This window comes from Gadus macrocephalus, chromosome 9 (assembly GCF_031168955.1).
Source record: "Gadus macrocephalus chromosome 9, ASM3116895v1".
Taxonomy (NCBI): Eukaryota; Metazoa; Chordata; class Actinopteri; order Gadiformes; family Gadidae; genus Gadus; species Gadus macrocephalus.
The window spans coordinates 16,196,546-16,219,409 of record NC_082390.1 but is presented as its reverse complement, the minus strand read 5'-3'; the positions used below and the strand labels follow the sequence as shown (position 1 = coordinate 16,219,409).

At 47.1% G+C, this 22,864-nt stretch overlaps 1 protein-coding gene and 2 long non-coding RNA genes across 10 annotated transcripts in view; 1 reads left to right on the top strand and 2 right to left on the bottom strand.

Annotated features, from left to right (window-relative positions):
- LOC132464669 (uncharacterized) overlaps positions 1 to 22,864 on the top strand; it is a 299,834-nt gene that overhangs the window by 197,763 nt on the left and 79,207 nt on the right. The window lies entirely within an intron of this gene.
- akap13 (A-kinase anchoring protein 13) overlaps positions 1 to 22,864 on the bottom strand; it is a 61,514-nt gene that overhangs the window by 14,816 nt on the left and 23,834 nt on the right. For 6 of the 8 annotated variants that reach the window (XM_060061172.1, XM_060061173.1, XM_060061166.1 and 3 more), the window contains 20 exons: positions 21,660 to 21,753; positions 19,110 to 19,240; positions 17,716 to 17,962; positions 17,186 to 17,402; positions 16,350 to 16,409; positions 13,836 to 14,028; positions 13,621 to 13,729; positions 12,185 to 12,227; positions 11,894 to 12,023; positions 9,562 to 9,724; positions 6,878 to 6,945; positions 6,633 to 6,690; positions 5,334 to 5,517; positions 5,031 to 5,137; positions 4,773 to 4,919; positions 2,226 to 2,335; positions 1,898 to 2,041; positions 1,523 to 1,648; positions 1,203 to 1,320; positions 186 to 306 (listed from right to left, as the gene is read on the bottom strand). In XM_060061172.1, the coding sequence (XP_059917155.1) occupies positions 186 to 306; positions 1,203 to 1,320; positions 1,523 to 1,648; positions 1,898 to 2,041; positions 2,226 to 2,335; positions 4,773 to 4,919; positions 5,031 to 5,137; positions 5,334 to 5,517; positions 6,633 to 6,690; positions 6,878 to 6,945; positions 9,562 to 9,724; positions 11,894 to 12,023; positions 12,185 to 12,227; positions 13,621 to 13,729; positions 13,836 to 14,028; positions 16,350 to 16,409; positions 17,186 to 17,402; positions 17,716 to 17,962; positions 19,110 to 19,240; positions 21,660 to 21,753 (2,570 nt within the window). The remainder of the gene's footprint in view (positions 1 to 185; positions 307 to 1,202; positions 1,321 to 1,522; positions 1,649 to 1,897; positions 2,042 to 2,225; positions 2,336 to 4,772; positions 4,920 to 5,030; positions 5,138 to 5,333; positions 5,518 to 6,632; positions 6,691 to 6,877; positions 6,946 to 9,561; positions 9,725 to 11,893; positions 12,024 to 12,184; positions 12,228 to 13,620; positions 13,730 to 13,835; positions 14,029 to 16,349; positions 16,410 to 17,185; positions 17,403 to 17,715; positions 17,963 to 19,109; positions 19,241 to 21,659; positions 21,754 to 22,864) is intronic. The other 2 variants (XM_060061167.1, XM_060061174.1) reach the window with 2 other exon arrangements.
- Positions 7,738 to 9,555, bottom strand: LOC132464668 (uncharacterized). The gene is made up of 2 exons (XR_009527318.1): positions 8,755 to 9,555; positions 7,738 to 8,519 (listed from the first exon to the last, which is right to left on the bottom strand). It is a non-coding gene; the product is annotated as an uncharacterized LOC132464668 (long non-coding RNA).

Sequence of the window (22,864 nt, the reverse complement as noted above, 5' to 3'; positions counted from 1 at the left end):
TTTAACTACAGCCACATTTATAAACTGAAACTGTTACTTCCCTCTTCTATGCTGAAATACTTTCACACCCCTAGTTTCAGTTCCTGTGGCACCAGGGGAACTGCTGTGCCAAAGGTGAAACAAGAGCCACAGATGCAGCTGGTTTCAGCGGTTGCTGAAGCCCCTGCGTGTGCACAGCCACTCACCTATAGACCTCCCGCAGCCTCGTCTTCTTCTCCTGCTCATTCACCTTGCTGTCCACGGCGGCGATGAGCTCCTTCACGCAGCGCAGCGCCTCGGACACGCAGGCGTGGTCCTCGTCCGTGTCTGTGGGGAGGGAGGGAGGGGAGGAGGTTACGGGCCGCCCAGTCGCATTAGCCTCACGCCTGCTTGTCGACCCAGCGCTCCCAATGCCCAGATGCCTCAAACATTGGGGGGAAAGGGAGCTTCAAGGTCATGAGATGTTGTTATTGTGCCACGCATGATTCATGGTTCATAATTCACGTTCTATGGCGCCTACTTTGTGTAAAGCATTGATTTGTAGACGTTTGGTATTTGATTTGTGGGGAGGAGACCTCGGGGAAGACCCAGGACTAGGTGGAGAGATTACATCTCAACACTGGCCTGGGAACGCCTTGGGATCCCCCCGTCAGAGTTGGTCAATGTGGCCCGGGAAAGGGAAGTCTGGGGCCCCCTGCTTGAGCTGCTCCCCCCGCGACCCGACCCCGGATAAGCGGACGAAGATGAGATGAGATGAGATGAGATGGTATTTGATATTAATCTTGCATAATCTGATTGAATTATGTCTGATATGATAAAGCAGAACTTCTAGGGGGAGACGGAAAGCGTGGGCCGCAAACCAGAACCTCAAGGGGCGAAGTTACGTTTTTTTTCCGAGTGGGTTAAGCATTCAACCGAAGATAACAACTAGCGCGTAGCAGGGCGATAGGTCAAACCAAATAAGGAGCAAAAGAATGTAATCCCCCATTCACTGAGATTTGAGCTTGAGACATTTTACTTTAAATTTCAAGTCTTCAGACGGATTTGTGAGACTAATGTTTTGTTCATTCATGTCCTTTTTTTCCCTGTGCATTAATTGAGACCTCTGCGAGGTCGCAATATTGTTTAGCATAAAAGAAAATATCCCAAAATTGCAATAACAAATATTTAGTAATTCATCGATCCATCACTGTGTCAGTGTGAGTGTTTCCCGCCAAGCTTGCCTTTGGTGTGCTGCAGTATCCTCTGGATCAGAACGGGGTACTTGGTTATCCTCTGTGTCACCAGCAGAACGCACTCTGGGATGCTGAGCCTCCGCACGATACTGCTGCTCATCAGCCTCTGTCAGAAACACAGGCCCATTGAGCTCCAGGCTTTACATGTATTCAAAATGATCATTTCTTTGTGACCGTGATCAAATTAGTGAAAATAGCATGGCTTCATTTTATGTACTAGACTCTGTGAACTCTGGATGGATCAGCGATGTGAAATGGTTCTAGTCAATGGTTAAATAACAGCCACAGTGTTACAAGTGAGTGCATACCTTGATCAAGGCCTGAAAGCGTTTGTCTTTGGCGTGGAGTTCTTTGTAGAGGTTGACCGCTTCGTTGTGGCGGCTGCAGAACTTTCCATAAACCTTCTTCATGCGATCGGCATTGCAGCCCGAAAACTGGAGAACGCAACGTTGTCAAGCTCTTCAGTGTCAATGTTATGTCATAAAACTTTATCGCAAAAATGTTTTACACTATAATAATAATAATAATAATAATAATAATAAACATTCTGTTGTCATTAAAAATCCCATAGGGGCATTTTCCCAGCCGGTTCCAACTGGATACAAAACACATTCAGCTATTATGTATACAGACAACATCTGCTCTATATCCCACACATTACACAGCAGTGGTTCTGCGCTGACCTGGTTCACCAGGATGTCTCCGATGCTGTCGATCAGGAAGCTGCTGGGGCCTCGGCCCTCCACTTGGGAGAACCTTTTGCGCTCCAGCAGCAGGGTGAGGAAGTGGGTGTGTGTCTCCAGCAGGTCATCCAGCATGGGGAACACCTGAGGAGAACAGCAGGGGGGTGAAGACCATGAATTTAAGTGGGCCTCCGTTTTCAAATCCCTTTGCTTTCCTCTACCACAGACAGAGGTTTAGATTACCTTAGTCTAGAGTGTGTGTGTACCTCGTCTAGAGTGTGTGTGTGTGTGTGTGTACCTCGTCTAGAGTGTGTGACTGGGTACATACCTTCTCCAGGGTCTGGGTATCCAGCTGAAGCTCCTTCTGCAGGCCCTTGTAGTAGACCTCCGACATGATCCTCAGGGTCCGCACGTGATGCAGCTCCGTCTGAAACAGCTCTGTGAGGGAGGCCAAGGCGCGGTTAGCCTCTGTTCACACTGCAAGCCTCAGTGGTCCATTGTGATGGATCGCTGGATCCCACTTGTAAATGTGGCCGATATCAGATTCCAGAGTGACCTGGTCACAGTCCCAAGAGGCCTGCGTGCACCAAAGACCGATAACACAGACCCGCAGCACACAACGGTAAACATGGAGGCCTCTGACGTCAGTGTTTGTAGTCGAAGTTATTAGTTGACGCGCAGTGGGGTTGGCCCAGTGTGGACATTTATTACACCGCTTGATGTTCTTCTATGATCAACTGATTCTTTTATCCTTTCATTTCTAAAGAAATGTGTTACTCAACATATTTGTGTTACAAATATTTAAAAAAAAAAACTGTTGGTTTGAACATTGTGCAAAGTTTTGAACTTTAGGGAGAACTTGCAGGGGCTATTGTTGTTGACAGAAAATCTGACCTGAATCTGAGTAGGACCACATTCGAAAGTGTCCCAAATGAGTATAAAAATATCAGATTCCATGATGTTTGTGCTGTTCATCTGATATTGCCAACTTATGCACTGTGAACGAAGTGTGTGTGTGTGTGTGTGTGTGTGTGTGTGTGTGTGTGTGTGTGTGTGTGTGTGTGTGTGTGTGTGTGTGTGTGTGTGTGTGTGTGTGTGTGTCAGGGATGGAAATTAACACCCGCCACACGCCATTTGCGGGTGGATTTGTATGGTGGCGGGTGAATTGTTTCACTTCACCCGCCACTGTGTCGGGTAATACTTTCCAGTCAGGTCCGATCAAATTTGCATATTTAATACATTTGTCATACGGCGCTGCACACTTCCTCAACCATTACTGTCAACATCCGGCCCCCTTCTTCTTCTATGCCTTTTTTGCTGAACTGCGACTGTCAACATCTGGGATAATATACCAGTAACAGGGCTCTCAAGTAACACGCAATTCAACCCATGCACACGCTCACACGCCACACTTTCTCACGCAGAGAAATGACCAGGATAGCTCCCACCAATTTGGGCCGCTATTTAACAATGTTACAGGTAGGAATCAAATGGGTTTCCCGTATGTCGGGGAACCAGAGATCCTATTTTGCCCGGACATGCCCTCTTTTTGAGATACTTGTGTGGCGGAATTTCAAAACCGTCCGGGGTTTTATTAAAGCCTCATACATGTTCACATTGAATTTGCGTTGCGTTTCTCTGGGTCGTTCACAAACTAGTTGGGCTACGCCCTCCCCTACTTAGTTCTGTTCGCTTTACATTGGTGGAAGTGAGTAGGGGGAGTGGTTAAGTATAGCCTTCAGATTGGATGGTTGGACTTACTCAGTTACCGTTGTGTTTTGTATTTTTTTTTTTTACCATTATTGTTTTATAGGGACAAAGATTAACAAATTTCCCCTACACTGGGATCGATAAAGTTCTATCTATTGAACAGAAAGAAACACATGGTCATACTTTACACACTTTACCACAGCATTGGCCTGCTGAATGCCACAGATATATTTTCAGCATTGAACTGAATGCCACATAAATATATAATTATGTTTTTGCACGTTTGCAACGTTTAAAAGTTCAGGGTATAAAGTTCAAGTATATGCCTCTACTTGTATTGCTTAAGCCAATAGCCTTTTGAGGCAGTGTTTTTTCTGAATATTAGTGTTAAGGGCCAATAATGCTTACCATCATACGTTAGCTACCATGTCTGTGGACACATTTGTATGCAGTCACATGTAAATATAAAAAAACAAATGTTCCTATTGACTTATGATGGTGTAGCCAGCCATGCATGTTGTTTTATTGTTAATATGTCAATTCGTTTTTTATTGAAAATACTTTGTATATACATCATATGCGATAAGAGTAACATTTTCAACTCAGTTCCTTGGTAGCACCTACTTACAATAAAAATCACTTCTGATGGAGAAAATGATGTGTATGAAAAACACTTTTCTTATCTATTGTTACTATTATGTTGTTTAAAATGTACGCATATATTAAAAAAATATATAGCACATAAAAAGTGGCTGGTAAAAAAGATGAGTGGCTGGTGGGCAAAAAAGTTAATTTCCATCTCTGGTGTGTGTGTGTTTAATAAAAGGACCTGTTATTAAAATAAAGTACATTTTTCATACACCTGGGGTTCATGGCCTAATCTCAGGGTTATGACATGATAACCAGTTGGAAATAAAATATAACTGGTAAAATATTCACATTAAGTTTGAAATGTGTTATAAATCACATTCTGTCATTGAAATGATTTGTTTGAGGCTATTAAGTTAATTCCTCCTACTCCATATATTTTTTTATCTTTCAGCGTGCGTCAGTTTTTTAGGGTGGGCGGGGTCTAGAGACAGCACGGAGAGGGAGGGGACGGAAGCCGAGCTCGAAATCGCCACACTTGCATATCGTACCTGTGGGCTACGGTCAACAGCCTTACCATAAATGACGTCTTGCCTCTTGACCTCGTCCTTCTTGTGCAGCTTGAGGAACTTCTTGTCCACGGTGGCGCTCCAGGAGTCCGCCTCCAGCTCTTTGACGTCGCACTCAAACTCTCCCATCAGCTGACTGTCCATCATCTCAGTACCTTCAACACACACACACACACACACACACACACACATGAGAAATCAGGCATGTGTGGGAGTGAATGTACACCCGTGTCCACGGGTCTGGGGTGGGGGGGGCGGGATCCTACCTTCGTCGGTGAGGGACTCCGTGGAGGCGTTCACCTTGCTGCCCTGATGGAGGTTGTCCGTGGAGCGGGACAGGTGCTTTTGCCCTTTCAGAGAAACATCGTCCAGCCTACGCGGAAACACACCCAAGACCGTCAGCAGGAATGCAGTCAGTGTAAACGATACATAACATTAACAACAGTGTGATTCCTTCATAGTGTCTGTCCGTCTGTCTGTCCGTCTGTCTGTCCGTCTGTCTGTCCGTCTGTCTGTCCGTCTGTGGTGTTGTGGGGGTGGTGTGTGTGTGTGTGCGCGCGCGTGCTCACCCGGCGATGTTGCTGGTGGAGATGCTCTTGGAGAGGTTGCTGTGCGTGTTGAAGGACAGGATGTTGGGGTTCCTCCGAGGGAAGGACTGGGGCACCTGGTCCTCTGTGCTGGGCAGCGTGGACCAGCGGTCCCGGGTCAGAGAGGCGGACGAGGACGAGGATAACGATGAGGCGGAGGAGGAGGCTGGATGTGGGGAGACCAAAAGAAAACACATTGGCCGTCATCACTCGGGGGAAAATGGTGCAATTTCAATGCACTTCCTTGTTGGGATCGATAAGCCACGCGTCATTCAAACAAGTTCTCTTGTAAACTGCCAGAAAGCCGTTCAACCATGCGGGGGATGAATACTGGCTTCATGAGGAACAACAAAACATGCGATAAACAAGCATGTTGAAGGAAGCCACCATAGTCTATTTTAGCTGACTCCATGAGTTACACTGAATAAGAGACATTTAACAAATGCCACCCATCAAGAATACCACCCATATGAACCTCCTATTTGTGGTACTACTGTGGGTGTGGCTTACTAGCGTGAGTTTGGCTCACTAATGTGCGTGTGGCCCCCAAGGGGTATTTCTGATTAAGAAATGTGTGGTTAACTAGTGTGGGTGTGAATAACTCATATGCGTGAGGCTTTCATTAGTCATGTGTGATATGACGATATTACTTTCATGAACAATTCAAAATAATTTTCCAAAACCGCCAGGGTGCAAAACCACAGTGATTTGCAAAGATAAGGTTTGCATGTCTTACGGCGACACGACACACATTAAATAATTTAGCGCCGCAAAAGGAAAGCACACAAAAGCGTGCGTGGACATCTAGCCAGTGAGTGGAGCCCATGTGACCATGCGGCCAGAGGCTACAAAGCCAAAACAAATACATTGAATGAAAGCCCTAGAGAAAGGACAAGAAAGCTCTGGAAAGAGGTAACTGATTCAGCCACATTTAATACACACATCAAACGTCCAAATGGATGATTGCTTTAAACGAAAGACCCCAATGAGTGTTTTTAGGAGATTGCGCAAAATAGTTGATGCGTGGTTTGACACCCAGGTGAAAATATTTTTCCAATATATTTTGCTCTGAACACAAAGTGTCAGTGATTGATGGTCTAGTCGCAATTCAGACCTTATTTGAGTTGCTTGCTTCCTCAAAAATCAGACGGTAAATAGACAACGGCAGAAATAGGTTTTGCCTGAATGTTTATCTAACTAGAATGGATGTGGCTAACTACGATTCATGCGGTGAACTACCATGTGTGTGGCTAACTAGCATGACTGTGGCCAACTACTTACATTTACTCCTCAGGTTGACAGCTGTACCCGTGGCGGCTTCTGTTGGAAATAGCTGCTGCTGTGGACAACGGGTGACAGGAATTAGTTTGCTGTAAGCATTCACAGTTCTAAACCCAGTAACAGAAATGGCTACTTTTTTGTTGAAAGTAATTGAAAGTTTCAAGAATATTTAGTTTCATGAATACTTAAGGTGTACACACATGTTGGTTTGTGCGTGGGTATGTTTGGGTGGGTGCATATCGTACCTTCATTTTCGCCTTTGCGCAGATGGACAAATTCTCTCTACAGTTCTTGTGGACATGAACACCACAGTCTGAAATCAACCAGGACAGATATGTTAGGGACATAACTCATTGTCATCGCCTTTAATGATGAATTGACCAATTCATCATCAATAATCATAATTCACTTAACTCATAATGAATCTTACATTTCATGACAAGACCACTTCGAGACAATATAAAATCAAACAGTCTTGAAGCAAAACCTCCATCCGGTACACCCCACGAGTGCCGCCTGTATACATTTTTGATAATTAGTCATGAATTTATCCCAGCTAATGCACTGCCATGGCGTCAAATGCAAATGAAGTACTGAATTATTCAAAGGCATGACATGTCTGCTGACGCGTGTCGGTGAAGTGGCGTTCGGCTGTTTGAGAGGCCTTCTTAAAGCACTGCCGTAGGTGTGGGAGCACAGTCAGCCGGCTGACACAAACAGTACATTCTCCTGCATCTCCCACCAGCCACAGCCCACACTGGCAAAATACGCTCCAGTGTCCACCTAGACAATCTCACCAGTTGTCTCAGCGCAAAAACACACGCACGCGCACACACACACACACACACACACAAAGGCGGTGCACACACAACCCCCCACACACACACACAGCAGCATACACACACAAAGGCACTCATACATTTTCTCTCCCTCTGTCATACAGTCACACATACAGTGCGCCTTTCACAGGCTACGACGCCAGCTCCCGTCTCTCTTGTGTATCAAACAGGAAGTTTGTCTCCACGGCAACGGCAGTCGGAGCAACATTGTCACACAGGCTGATGCGCCGCGGTCTCTCGCAGCTGCCATGAGCTCTCTTCTCGGCTCACACACACACACACACACACACACACACACACACACACACACACACACACACACACACACACACACACACACACACACACACACACACACACACACACACACACACACACACACGCGCGTCGACCTCCAACCCCCCCCCCCCCCACACACACACACACCGCCCCCTCGGCACGAATGATGCAACAGGTTGCAAGACTTTAGGAGAGTGGGCCGTAGGGCTAAAAGGGATACTTCCTCTGTTCCCGCTACTTATGGAACAGCCCAACAATTGGCAAACATTTCTACTGCTACTTTTTCAGGCCCTTTTGTGTGGGAAAGTACTGTTTGAGTGTGGACCGTCCGGCCAAAGATAGTCTGTTGTCCCGCACAGAAACCCGACCAGGAGTCGTTGGGACGTGGTCTGCAGGAACTCTGCCCTTCCGATGCCGTCCCCATCCCAACACGTGACATACCGGACTCCCCTCTTACGTCAACACTGGCATCAGTGGTGCTGATATCATATTGAGAAGAGAGCCTTGGCCACCAAATCTTCATATCTGAAGATAAGTAGATTAGACGCCCACTTGCTGGGTCTACCAGAGAAATAGTCACTGACCAGAAAGTCACATTTCTGAAGATGGTTCCAACAAAAGGAATTCTAAGAGGCTGACTATAGCGGATGTGTGACGTGGAGCTGACTAAAGGACAGATGGGAAAGAATACGGTGAGGGAGAAGATGGCGCAACAAAGAGGAAGAGGACTCGATGATCAGGGATGAAGAATTAGGTGTGAGAAAGGAGGCTGGAGGGGTGTGTCGGCGATCTAACCGTTGACGATGGCCTTATAGCCCCCTCGCCCCACCCTCATAGCCACCACAACACACACACATGCAAACGCACACGAAACAGCCACTTCAAAACAAACACAAACGCCCCTATACACAGACACACCCACTTCAACACACCCACACGCACACACCCAAAACAACAACAACACAAATGCACCCATACACACTGTCACCCACTACAGCACGCACACCCATACACTCACCAACTACAAAGTTGGTGAGTGTATGTACAAATTAAACCATACACACACACACACACACACACACACACACACACGCGTTAACACCCACCCAAAGGCTTTGGTCCTCCCACACACCAACTTCATCATAAACCCACACACCCCCATACCCACATATACCACCCCCCCACTTACCGTGCAATTGAGAGATCGTACACTGCTCATTTTATAATATTTATGCATACACTTCCAGTAGTCCTGCGGTACCAGACGGAGATCTCTCCGCCGACCAAACGTCTGGTTATTATTAAACGTTTTGTTGTTTACACGGCCAGGGAATTAAGCCTTACTGGAAATGATGCTCTCACCCCATTCTCCTCCATAGCAAAACAATATAGCGAATAACACAATGAGAGCCTTTAAACATTAATGGAACTTTTTAAAGAAAGTGATGGACGTCCTGAGCAACGTTACATTAATTGATTCAATTTAATCCAATGAGTAGTTGTCTGTGCTCGGTCCACACGGATGGGTGCAATTAATGCAATTAATTAATGTGTTTAACCCAGGACTGCAAAAATTATTTGGTAGGGCAAAGTTGGGAAATGCACACAACCTATATATGACGGGCTGCCTTTACGACTGGAATTGGTTCTGCAAGGCAGGTTTTTATCTGAACTAATTGTCTTCACCCGAGTCGTAGCAACGTTTCTGATATTTTCTTTTATTGTTTCAATATCAGGGCGTGCCTTCATAATTGATCGGGCAGTGGCCTCTCACACATGCAACCAACAAGGTGTCTGGGACGTGGACTTACTGGTGCAGAGGAAGGTGTCCTTGGCCAGGAAGAGCCGTCCGCAGTGGGGGCAGGCGCCGCTGGGGGGGGGCGAGGCCGGCGAGAAGGCGTGGCCGTTCACTGGCCTCTTCTCTCGCTCCTTGCCCTCGCGTTCCTTCTCTCCCCTCTTCTCTTTGTCACTGCCCTGTGAAAGAGGAGAGCCCGGGGGAGAGGCGCTTAGCATCGTGACGTCGGGCGGTGGCGGTGACCGCATGTTGTCAACACCTAGGCAACGATCCTCCATAGATACGTGTTTGATTCTTCACTTGAATTGCCAAAACTGTCTTTCAATTGCGTGCAGATTGTGTGTCTTATTTGTTGGAAACATATGTATTGTCTGTTCTATGCTGCCCTTTTGGCCAGGTCTCTCTTGACAAATAGTTTTTATCCCAATAAGACTTTTACCTCGTTAAATAAAGTAAAAATCAATCCCACTATACCCTTTAACACAACCGAACTTGAGCTGCCCACAACGGTCTGTATCACTTTAGCACACATCCTTCTATATTATAAGCAATCATAATATCACTAAAACAAATCACCCGTTGCTATTTAAATTCCAATCTATTAATAGCACGAAAAAGGAAACACCGTTCCTGTTATCCATAAAAACTGTACACTATACACACTGCTTAAAGACTGTTGTGACTCGACGTCTAACACTTCCCCGTCCCCTCAGATAAAACCCAGAGCATCTCGCACAGAGCAGTCTATTGGCCCTGCTTACGGGTTTTTTCACAGCGGTACAGAACCATGCCTGCTTGTGATAAATCCCTGTCAAATGTCCTTGCCATCAACCACAATAGATTATACGCCTCCCCTGCCACTGTAAATACGCTGAATAGCCGCCCCACAGAGGTGGCTGCTCCCGAATAGGACACATCGCTCTGGTGAGGAACACTAATCTGCTGAGCGAAGAGGGCTGGATAAACGGCCGCCTTGGTGAAGTGACGGGTTTTCTCCTCTGTTCCATGTCTCGGTGCCGTTCTATTCTGGTGCTGGCTCCGGTCCGTACCCGCTACGGGCCTTAAGAGCCCAGGTCAGCGCTCATTTCCGACCAACCAGGGAGAGAGAGCGCCCCGTACGTCACAACACACCGCTGCCGTTCGCTGTGCAATAAACAAGCAGGCGGTATTATGGTCTGGTTTCCTAGATACACAGCGTTTAACATGGACGGAAACAATTCTCTAATCTCTCCCATAATGGGGTACTACAGAAAGCGAGAGTGAGTCAGGGCTTATGAGTCCGTAAAAAAACATAAAGCCTGACACACTGAATCAAATCATTAAATAATCAAATCACACCGAGCATTAAGCTGCATTTCTTCAAAGATACACAGCCTTAATCATCAATGTCTTTGTCCTACCTCGTCGGCAATGGTTTCTCCTATTCCTCGCTTCCTAATGGAGCGTTGGATCCTTTTACACAGCATTCCTGAAACGGTCCTGATCTCTGTCTTGGTTTGGTTTTTATGTCATGTTGCTTTCCTTAATGAGAACTTTTGAGAAGAGAGAACAACGTCTTTCTCTCGCTGGAATTTACGTCCTGTGTTTCTCTCCGTTTTCTTGGAATATGATGGTCGTACACAGTTTGACAACACTTGTATGTCTGGCATAAATCGGGAAGTTAGCACCCACACACACGCACCAGCAAACAAGCTTCCGCTGTACCATTTAAATGTGTGAAAGATTTGTGCAAAACATTGCTGCAGAGTATCGTAAGCCATCCTCTTCCTTCCTGCCCGATCACTTCCCCCTCATACCCCAACAGACAAACACACTAAATAGTTTGTTTCTACGATGAAGGCACACTCACATTCAGATATGCATGGTTTCACCTTAGTAAAATATGCTTTATTTGAGATTACAGACCACTAACCGAACAAAAAACCCTTTGACCCCCTTGTATAATGTGCGTGTGCGTGTGTGTGTGTGTGTGTGTGTGTGTGTGTGTGTGTGTGTCTCTCTCTCTCCGAGTGCGTACTAAAGTTCTCCTTCTGAGAATCTCAGAAGGAGAATTCCTTGAATGCAAGGAATTTTCCATGGTAGAAACAGACAGACGGTGACAAAGGCGGTCTGGGAGCAGGCATAAGGTGATGTCACCAGCAGTCTGCGGGGTAAACAGACCGCACAGCTGCACCGCCGTTTCCATCTTATAGGGAACACAAGATTAGGCAATCTGCAGCGCCTATAGTGACACACAGGCACCGTGCTTGAGTGCTTGCGTGTGAGTGTAAGAAAGAAAAAAGAAAGAACAAAACCTGGGCCCCTGGCTGCCATGTTCTGTCAAAACAACAACAAGGAGGGAGGCTGACCTTGCTTTTCTTGCTCATCTTGCTGCGGAGGTAGCTGAACGTCCGGCTGACCTTGGTACCACCGACTCCTCCTCCGACTCCTCCCCGCTCACTGTTGCTCCTCAATGGGCCCGGTTCCTCTTCACAGATACTAACAGGGCAGGAAGGGATTCCGTGTTTGAGTGCAAAGGCTTGACCACAGTTGGTCTTGGCTTTTCTGCTAACAAACGCTAGTGGTAAGATTAAAATCCACAATATTTGAATACGTTTGTCTGCAAACACACACACACATATATATATTTTGATTCTCACCTGTATTCCAGTGACCCAGCGGTAGTGGAGAAAGACCCGACCCCTACAGTAGGAAACCAGACACACAACAGCTAGTGAGGCTACAATTATAAACAGCATTAAACAACAGTACGACCTCACAGAAACACAAACAACCAGTCCCCAAGTGGAGCCTGGGGACTAGAGAATTCATAAACTTCAACTATACAATCACATGACAGGTTATTGGGATATAAATAGATTACCATACAAGAAAGCGCTTGACAACACACATGGTATAGTGCGAGTACTCAAATGGTTCTCGATTTGAGTTCCAAAAATATTCCATGTTCCTGTAAAGTCTGGTTCCCCCTATGAAATTTGATAACCTAGTGGCGCCCACACAGCTGTTGGCCATGGAGTTAAATATGTGACTATGATCTAGTTCTTAAGGCCAGGCCACTGACCAATTTTGTTTTCAAGCTTTTTTCAGACAAAAGATATACTACATTAGCCAATGACAACTATCTACATTTTTTTTTGAGAACAACAGAGGTGACTTTAAAACTGGAGAAACATTTACTGCTCTTCTTTGTTTTTGCGTGTGTAGAAACTTGCCATCTTAAGTTAAGGGTGCTGTTTGGAATCAAATGTTAAAATGTTACAGGTGTGATTAAGGGACTGGCAACAAGAGGGCAGGATCGACATAGAGGAAACACACTGAATCATCTCATGGCACACACTGACCGACAGGGTCATGGTCAGGGTCAGGGGCTAGAGTCAGTTAATATGGACAGACAATTTGGGACGGGTCACACTTTAAAACCAAGGAATTAAATAGATAGAACAAAAATATGACCTGGTAAAATACAAATATTTATTACAAAAACTAAAAAAAAACACTTACTACTTCGAAAGTGATTGCGAAGTAGTAGCTGGAATTGCAATACTTTTTCTGTATTCAAGCAATCCCACCAAAATGCATCACGACATAATTGTTCTGTCCATTTTATTCCCAGGGTTTTTAGCAAATCACATTTTTAGTGAGCATTTGTCTCTGGGGATAGGAGGGGCAGAGCTGAGAGGGAAGTGGTAAACCGATGCCACAGCAGGCATTCTGGGGCTTTGAAAATCATCTGTACTTACTCCCTCCCTCTCCTTCATCGTCACTGGAGAAAGAGCCAATAGAAAAGAGGCTTCTAGTTTTGGGAAGGAGTGGGGAAATACTGAGGGAAAAGCTGATTCGCCGCTTCACCCGAGGTCGGCCATTTGCTGAAGAGGTGTTGCACAAGGGCGCGAGGAGGATCAACATAAAGCATTTCCCCCCCATTGTTTCGATTTTTGTCAACAAATTATTACATTTTGGGGGAAGGGGAAGAAAACAACAAATGATGGATTCAATAGATTGAAGATAATTGAATTTATAGACATTTTCAGTAGAGTAGGAAAAAAACTAAACGAGCAGAGCAGAATCTCACCGTCAGTTTCCCGCTGGCTGATGGCAACCATGGAGATGGACTTGGTGAGGGGCGGGTGGTGGGAGCTGGTGGGACAGCTGGTTTGCATGGACAGCTCGCGGTGAGCACTCTGACAGAGAGAAGGAGAGGTGGATGGTTAACACATGTGCATAGGCAGGCCCAAGATAACGCGCTCACACACACACACACACACACACACAAACACTTCTACCCACCTGGCTGACGGGGCTGCTGGCGTCACCCTCCTGCTCCTCCTCTGTGAGGGAGACCAGAGAGCCCCCTCCCCTCTCCTGGTTGTCCAGCCAGGACCCCTTTGTCCCGGACCGATCGTCCCGGTCATACGCACCCGTACGTGGGCAGTGGCCTGGGCTGACTGCCCTCCCGACCTCCAGGCCTTCCAGACTGAAGCTAGATGGACGAGGGGAGGAGGTGGAGAACAGACATTAATTGTCTGAGGTGGTTTCTTTGTCTCATGAATGTGAAATAGAAAACTCATCTGGTGTGTGTGTGTGTGTGTGTGTGTGTGTGTGTGTGTGTGTGTGTGTGTGTGTGTGTGTGTGTGTGTGTGTGTGTGTGTGTGTGTGTGTGTGTGTGTGTGTATAAACATATATATAGCAAGGTCATAGATAGACAATGAACATTTATGATGACTTAACCATCAAAATAAAAGCTAGAGTGATTTTCTCAGGCATCAAACACATGCCTACTATGACAGTCAAGACTTCAGCACGCTTTAGAAGTGCATGACTCTTTTTAGCAAGCACATCCGATCTAGTGTGGCTCACTCTTTGGTGTGCGAGATTCGAACAGAACAGAGATTAGAAAATGTTGTGGCCTAGTGACATGGAAATATGATCTTCTTTCCTTCCTAGCCTGTTCTTTGATCAAGATGTGTGTCATGATAACAACCGACATAGCTCTGCAGAGCTGGTCATGTGGGTTTGACCATCTAGTCCTAGTTAGGTTTTGGCTTCCTTTACTGCGGTACAGTATACAGTACAAACACCCACATAAAAAAGCAGTACATGGCCACAATTGTTGCATTCAAATGTGTGGCACCGTCAACCCACCGATGGCAGACATAGCCACAACGTCAAACAAATGCACTTCAAGGGCCAGTTACACTTACATTGACATTAAGCTGACGCCTTTATCCAAAGCAACCTACAACCATTCATACACACATTCACACACGACGGAGGCGTCAACCATGCATGCTGACAGCCAGCTCGTTGGAAGTAGATAGGGTTCGGTGTCTGGCTCGGGTACACCTTGACACGCAGCTAGGAGGAGCCGGGGATAGAACTAGCAACCTTCCAGTCTAGCTCCTTAGTTACTTGGCTGTAATTATTTTATTATTTTGTACAAATACAAATTGTATTTGTAGTTACATAAATGTTTACATCATTTTGTATTGTCTGTGTGTATACAGAGATTACAGACATGTTAACAACGCATGTGCCTGTAATCTCTGTAAATAAAGTTTTAATTGAATTGACCTGATGACATGGGATTGACGGAGCGTGGAAGCCATGGGAAAGAGGGATGATGGGGATGGAATAATGGACTAGACATTGAAGAATGGAAGAGGAGGGGGGACCCTTAGTGACTCTGAACATAAATACACTAATGATGCCTACAGGACGGGGTTCAAACGTAGGAGCGGTGAGTCAAAATGGAACTTACTAGAATCCCTCCGCAATTGTGCACGTATTCACTCCTTGTAATGAAGAACGCCTGGGAGACGTGTCTAGGTCTGCTTTAGATAAAGAATTAATTGGTCAACAGCCCTTTCCCGAAGCACATATAAATACCGAATTCGACATAAAAAATTACAACCTTGGCATAGGTTGGCTGAACGCCATGAAGGAACACACGCCCCTGCTTCAAACTTCCTTGGCAGGCCTTAAACCCGTAGCCAGGTGTTAACATCTGGGGAAACCTCTGGCCGGAGACTTACGGTGGCCGAGACGTGGCGTGCTGAACTCTACCCGTGTAGCCGGAGTCCTTGATACACTACACTGGCAGGAACCAAAGGGGAGTTTATGTTTCCATCTCGGGGAATGCCTTGTTTTTTCTTTTTTTGTTTTCTTCTCTGTGCCATTTGCTCCTTTGTATCAGTTCATGAATTACTCCTTTCCGTCAAACGCGCCAAGAGCCGCGGGGCCTTCGTGTGAACGCATCGCTATGGAAAGATATGGGGTTTCAGTAGCCGTGATGCAGCGTCGTAGGGCACGGAGGTAGGGCCGGGGCTGTGGAGGTATAATACGAGCCGCTGGGACCAGAGGCTTTGGCACACTGGCGACAAATTCCCTGGTGTCGTTAAAGGGTTATGGAGGGCAATGGTAAAAAGATTCTTTTTTTTGTTTTACATTCTCCATTGCAGTGGGATGTGATGTTATCTGAAGGCGAGTCTGAATATTGGCAGATTGATCTTCGCTGCCAATACTGCTAGACAGATCTACTAGTGAGCGTAACAATTTGTCTGGGCAAAAATAATGACATACACAGTCGTTCCCATGGCTATCCATGCGGATGATGAATAGTTTGGTTTCCGGATTCAGTTTAGTTTACGGATTTCTATATATTAAAACGGAAAGTTATGCTCTTATGGTCAAATGCTCATCTTTCCTTCCACGTTTTTTTTCCCACGGAAGGGAAAAATACAGAGAGACAGACAGAAAGCGAACAGACAGACGGATGAGAAGAGCGATGGATGGAATATATACCTTCTCCGGTGGAGGGGTGGTTTGGCTCGCCTCACCTCCACTGGCAAGATCCTTTGTGAACTGGAAGAAGGGATGGACAGATGGACCGATGGATTAAGAGAGGGATGTATGGATTGTGACGAAAGCAGAGGAGCATATGGGAAGCAGGCCTTCAAGAGTGCGAGCGTGCATTGAAGAGACAAACGGGGTTGTGTCCCGAAGCCAAAAGCTACAGCTGCTAGCGTTTGGCAACAGCTGTTTATAGGCAACTGTTGTTTATACTATTAATACATGGAATTATCCGTTTTAATTCACACACTCTTGGGTTTAGGCCTTTGGTATATTTTCAGGTTGGGAGTTTGTCAAAATAATTTGTTTAATGAGCTTGAATTTAATAAATTACAAATATGTAGTTCTTGGTCTGCAAGGCATTAACGAGGCAGGGAGAGAGAGAGGGATAACATCTGAATAATGTGTGGGATTCTTCTCATCCGCTCTCCTTCTTGACCCAGCCCACTCAGTGCTCAACTGTTTACAGAATCTGGACGGATCTGGGGTCACTGTGTGACCTTGTGACATAGGAAAATGACCTTTCCCATAAAGCCCCGGGAGAAGAGAAAACGTAGAAAGAGACACAAGAACCAGTGTTGGAAAGAAGTTAGGGGTTTCCCTAAGCAGGGATCCCCTTTGACAGGGGTTGAGTGAGGGGTTGAGTGAGCTATTGAGTGTCTCAATAGATTTGTGTGTGTGTGCGTGTGCGTGTGTGTGTGTGTGTGTGTGTCACGGCGAATGTCAGCATGTCATTGTGTCTGTGCGGTTATACCTGCGTGTGTGTGTCTGCGTCTCTGCACACTGACCTGCGTTGCGCTGGCGCTGGTTCCGCCGGGTCCCCTGGGGGCCCGGGGACGTTGGCCCTGCCGGACTCCCAGCTGTGGCGTCGGAACGGCGAGAGCGAGCGGTTGGAGGCCCGCAGGATGGCCGACGTCACCGAGTTGTCCGGCAGATGGTCCTTCCCCTCTTCCTCCTCTCCGCCCGTCGCATCCAGGCCTTCTATCCCCGGCGTGCACCCTCTCCCTAGAGACGGGGCGGGGTACTGCATTGAGGGTCTGTGGGACTCGGGCTTGTCCCCAGGATATACTTCAACAAGACTGTGGTGGGCACAGCTGTTTTTCGAGTTTGAGAAGAGATCGGTCTTATACAGTTTTGAAAAAAACTTTTAAACCAATTGAGTTCTGTTTCAAAGTAGAAAACGGTGGCCTTAGTATACTAATGGAGGTCGTCCACGAGAGAATAACCCCGAGCTCAAATCAACAATGCCAATCAGCGTCGGCATTGGACACGCTCCGTTCCTCGACATCGACGTCAGAGCCACGCTGGACCCGCTCACCTTCTTCGTCTGACTTCCACGGCCCTCCAGGGCTCCAGAGGGAGGCAGAGTCGCTGGCCCCCACCGACGTGCTGTCCATGGACGCCGTGTCCATGGAGGCCGTGTCCATGGAGGCCGTGTCCATGGAGGCCGTGTCCACGCTGTGCCGCGAGGAGACACTGGGGGGTCGATGGCTGGAGGAGTCGTCGGTGGAGGACCAGGACGAACGTCCCCGCCTCAACTCCGGCCTGGAGCCGGGCGGCGCGGGCTGCAGGGACACGAGAGCATTTTATCAACGGCCCCCGTCTGGTACAATGGTGCTGAACGTGGAGGCATTGCCCGAAGATATTACTGCTTCAAAACGATGCCCGTCTATACATGGCCATCGTCATCATCCATACACACACACACACCGAGCAGACACACACGCGCACATGCTTTCCAAAATGTCAGGCATATATAACCCACGATTGCATCTTCTGTGGTTGATAATAGTGTTCACTGTTGTTAGTACCCCAATGAAATAATGGCGGGTGTGCCGGGTAGGCGAGTCAGTTGAGTGTGCCGGGTTCAAACAAACGTGGTGGAAAAAGGAGCCCCTCTCCTCTGTGAGTCAGTAGGAGCGGGCTGACGGCGAGGCTGCAGACGAGAAACTCCCTGGCTGACTTTTTCCCCCTCACTTTCTTTCATTCATTTGGCTGTCCCACACACACACACACACACACACACACACACACACACACACACACACACACACACACACACACACACACACACACACACACACACACACACACACACACACACACACACACACACACACACACACACACACACACGTTTTCCTCTTTCTTCCCCACCTAACTGTGAAGCCCGGGCTTCCAGAGGGTAGTGGAGGCCCAGGCTGCTGCTCCTGCCCCACTCACTTGTCCAACAGGGGGCGCTTGGGATTGGGGGAGAAGGGGCCGGTGTGGGGGGGGGGGGGGGGGGGTACCAAGGTAGAAAAACGGCTGCATAAAAAACCCAGTGGGAATCATCAAGTAAGTAGAACCAGAAGGCTTCCCTGATCATTTCTGCCGATTTGTATTTTGGGGCGTGGGGGTATTTTTCCGTTTGAGGAAAGGGTGTGTAAGGTTCACAGATTCCCCGCAACTGCTCGTTATTTCCTGAACCTACGTGGGGAAAATGCGGGGAGATCGGTTTTTCAACCTGAGGGTGTCTCGACACTAGAGGCCCATAATGCGGCGTGTAAAATTACACGGCAAAGTACAAAGTTACCATGCGACAGGAACGACAACAACAGCAAACACCGGTCATGATGGTCGCCCCAAAGCTAAATGAACCGGACTGAATGTATGTGCGTGCCTTCGTGTGTGTGTGTGTGTGTGTGTGTGCTTGGGCGTGCATTGACGTACCTTTTTGAAGACGCAGTCATCCAGTTCCACGCTGGGTGTCAGACGCTCCACTGCATCATGGGTGGTCGCCGGGTGGGCCTGGATCATGCGGTCCACTTCGTCTCCCTCCCAGGGAGCGGACAGACCCCGGTCTGCGTAGGAGCATAAAGGTGAGGACAGTCCCGTTACAGTAACGGTGCTTCTGGATGTATTGCTTCAATAGTTGTTGTCTTGCCTTTATCAAAGAGCTGCCCAATTTTGTGGTCGTTCCTAATAGCCTCACATATTTGGATGCATTTTAATACAGAAACAAGAGGGTAAAATGATCTTTAACACCCTTGTTTTTTGTTCATATCCCTCTGTACACTGAACTGACTTATTGACAAGAAGGTGTGTTAAGGTTAATTGCTGTCAACATCTCGCATGCAGTGTTGACAGGCATGTATCTGACAGTATAGAAAGGATTTAACGCAAAACAAGATTCAAAACTACCAACCCCGGTTATTCGGTTGGCTTTTAACAATATAAAAGGTCCAAACATCTGCCTTTAGAAAATGTCATGATCCAAGCTTTTCACAAGATGGTGTTTACCGTTTAATCTGCAATAAAAAATAACTTTCCCTTCCTGCAAGAAGCTTGCCCTCCGGTTAAATCACAACGTAATTACCATTTATTAGTCAGTCCTTTTCAGTGCAGTGCGCAATACTTGAGATCAAAATGATTTGCTTGCATTTTACGCCACATCAGTTTAGAGAGAAAACAAACGAGTTGGCAGATCAGATTTATTCATGGGACAATCATAAAATTGGTCCACACTATGGCAAAATGTATTAAGTTACATAATGCAGGTTTAACATTGTGATTGGGGTAAGTAATGAAAAACACAATTATTGACTTGTTTGTACTTTTAAATATGTAAACAATAATGAAGAGCACTACCAACAACTTTACAGCTACTACAGAGGTTTTCTTTCATGTAACAACGTATTGCAGCACTGGATGCAATACCCTCAGACAGGAAGCTGACCTCATAGCAACCAGACCACAGAAAAAAGACTGAAAGAGTTGGGAAAGAGAGAGAAGAGAGAAGTGAAGAGACGATGAGGAAGGAGGGAGAAATGTATGCCCATTGTGTGGTGGGTATGTGTGTCAATGTTTCTGTGTGTGTGTGTGTGTGTGTGTGTGTGTGTGTGTGTGTGTGTGTGTGTGTGTGTGTGTGTGTGTGTGTGTGTGTGTGTGTGTGTGTGTGTGTGTGTGTGTGTGTGCGCGTCTCACACACAGGGCGAGTCACATAAAGGAAGAGAAAGAGAGAGGCACAGAGTCTGGACTTTTGCAAGTTGTCTCATCAGCTATATTGGGCGGGCAGGAAGGACATGATCTGACTAATGTCAAACTAAACAGATTGAACAACGGGCTGGTGTTTTGAGCTACTGGTGAAAACAGTTGCCATGTTCTGAAAATGAGCAATCTGTTTAAATGTTGACATTGTGCTGGAAAAGGTAACAAATTTAGTGATGACGATTATAAGGAAAAAAAATCATGGTGTGTGTACTTGACATTTTCCATGTCATATCTTGCCCTTAAACGAGGGCCCCTTGACTCAACTAAAGCATGAAGCATGTTCAGTTGTATTACCTAATTGCCTCTGGTGGAAGGAAGTGTGTCCATTGCGATTTTGTTAATGGGAAACGGAGGGGTAGAGAGAAAAGCCCTGGCAGCAGAGAGACGGATAAAGAACTAAACTAATTTCTTTCTTAATTAAATGAACAAATCTGATATGATCACGGGTTTTTCTGGGCATGTGTACGTGTGTCTAAATATATTTTTCATCCTCTTGGTAGGAGTCTTTGGTCTCCGTAATGCCCGATGGGATCCGACTGTAATCCTACGGGAGAGGGGGGGTTGTGTGGTCACACCCTACAGAGACATGGGTTCTCTCTAACCCTGACTGCTTGTCTGTGCACGGACCCCAAGGTGACTCAACGTAGACCACACCATCAACCTCCACCTTCCCTGATCTTCTGTTGTCTCGTGGGATTTTAATGTGTAGTCTCGGTTCGCTGTCGATTTGTGCAATTGGCGCCGTGTTATTATGTGATCGCTGTGGTTACTGCTTCAGAAAACTTTTTTATGAATGATGGTACTTTTGATTAATGGTCCTGGTGTGTCTGAACCTTCACCCACCTACCGACTCCACTCCGTCGGGTAACTGCTGTGTTCCATGGAAATCCATCAGAGCTACAGGACTATATGCTAATACAGCAGAGCTACGTGGCTCAGGGAAATGGCTCCTCGTACGTTGGTTACATAACAGACCTCTTTGTTTGAACGCAAAAATGTGGTGGTTATTATTTCCGTAAAAAAAAAAAAAGCCCAACTCAGATCCATCCCTCTCTTTGGCATACACTTTGTTTTGGGAAATATTTGCGGTGGGACAGAACGGACTGGTATTTAGCACCAATGCCTCGCAGAGGGATGGTAGCTCTAGGTACAGACCCCCACTGAGACAAGAGAGTGGGTTCTGAGCACCTGCACTGCGTCTCTGAACCTCAGCGTGGCCATGGGTCTCACCTGTGACTGGGGCTGGGGGTGTGCAGGACCCGGGGAGGGTGTTGGGCTCCGGGCAGGGCCCGAGTGGGAAGAAGGTCTCCTTGTCTCTCTGGATCTGCAGGGGACAGCACATTGACGAGGTTTGTTACATGTGTGTGGGATCCAGGTCACCGGGGATTCACAGTGTCGTATGGGTATTATGCTCCCATACTTTCTTCATGGTTTATGATTAACCAAGATGTTTTGTCTCTCAACACACATGTGGGCACGTGAGTGTACGTGTGCGTGCACACACACACACACACACACACACACACACACACACACACACACACACACACACACACACACACACACACACACACACACACACACACACACACACACACACACACACACACACACACACACACACCAGTGTCTCAAGCAAACTATTGTTCCTATTGTTCCTCCCATGCAGCGGGACATCCAGTGGAGTGCCAGATACGTGGAGGAGTGGGTATCTCTAGGCACATGTGTATCACACACACACACACACACACACACACTAAAGACACCCAAAGGCCCGCACAGCCCAACATGTAGGAAGACATCTAGAACTTGCAAAGACATTGACAAACACACACACACACACACACACACACACTAACACACACACTCACAAGCACAATGTCCTGTCCTAGTTTCCCTCTCAAAAACGACCTTGAGAAGCAACTGTTCAGCGTAGCGCTGTCCATACATCAAAGGGAGCGCGCCGGGGGGACTCCAGCCACAAGGCGGCTGGCCCGTCCCACACTAAGGAGGGGCCGACCTGCAGATCGCTTCCAGCCGCGTTACCCCGCTCCTCGGGAGGGGGACAGCAGACGGGAGACGGAGGGAGAGACGTGGGGTGACGTAGGCCGCCGGGAGGGCAGTCTGCCGCTGCCCTCCCGGCGGCTCTGCGTGGGGAGGGAGGGACGGGCATTCTTCAGCCTTCTGGTGTGGGCACGCACGCGGGCACGGGCACAAGAAGGGGGGAAATAGTTTGGAGTTTGCGTGAGTGCTCGCATGGCTGCTCTGGCACTAATGCGAGGATTGACAAAAATGCTGAGTGTGGCTGCAGTGTTTTAGCCAGAACCAGATTCTGGTTGCAATTGTCAACAACAACAACAGCGACAGCGACGACGACGAGGAGAAAAATAAGATCCAACTCTCGAAATCCCCCGGCAGCAATCTGCTTCCCTCAC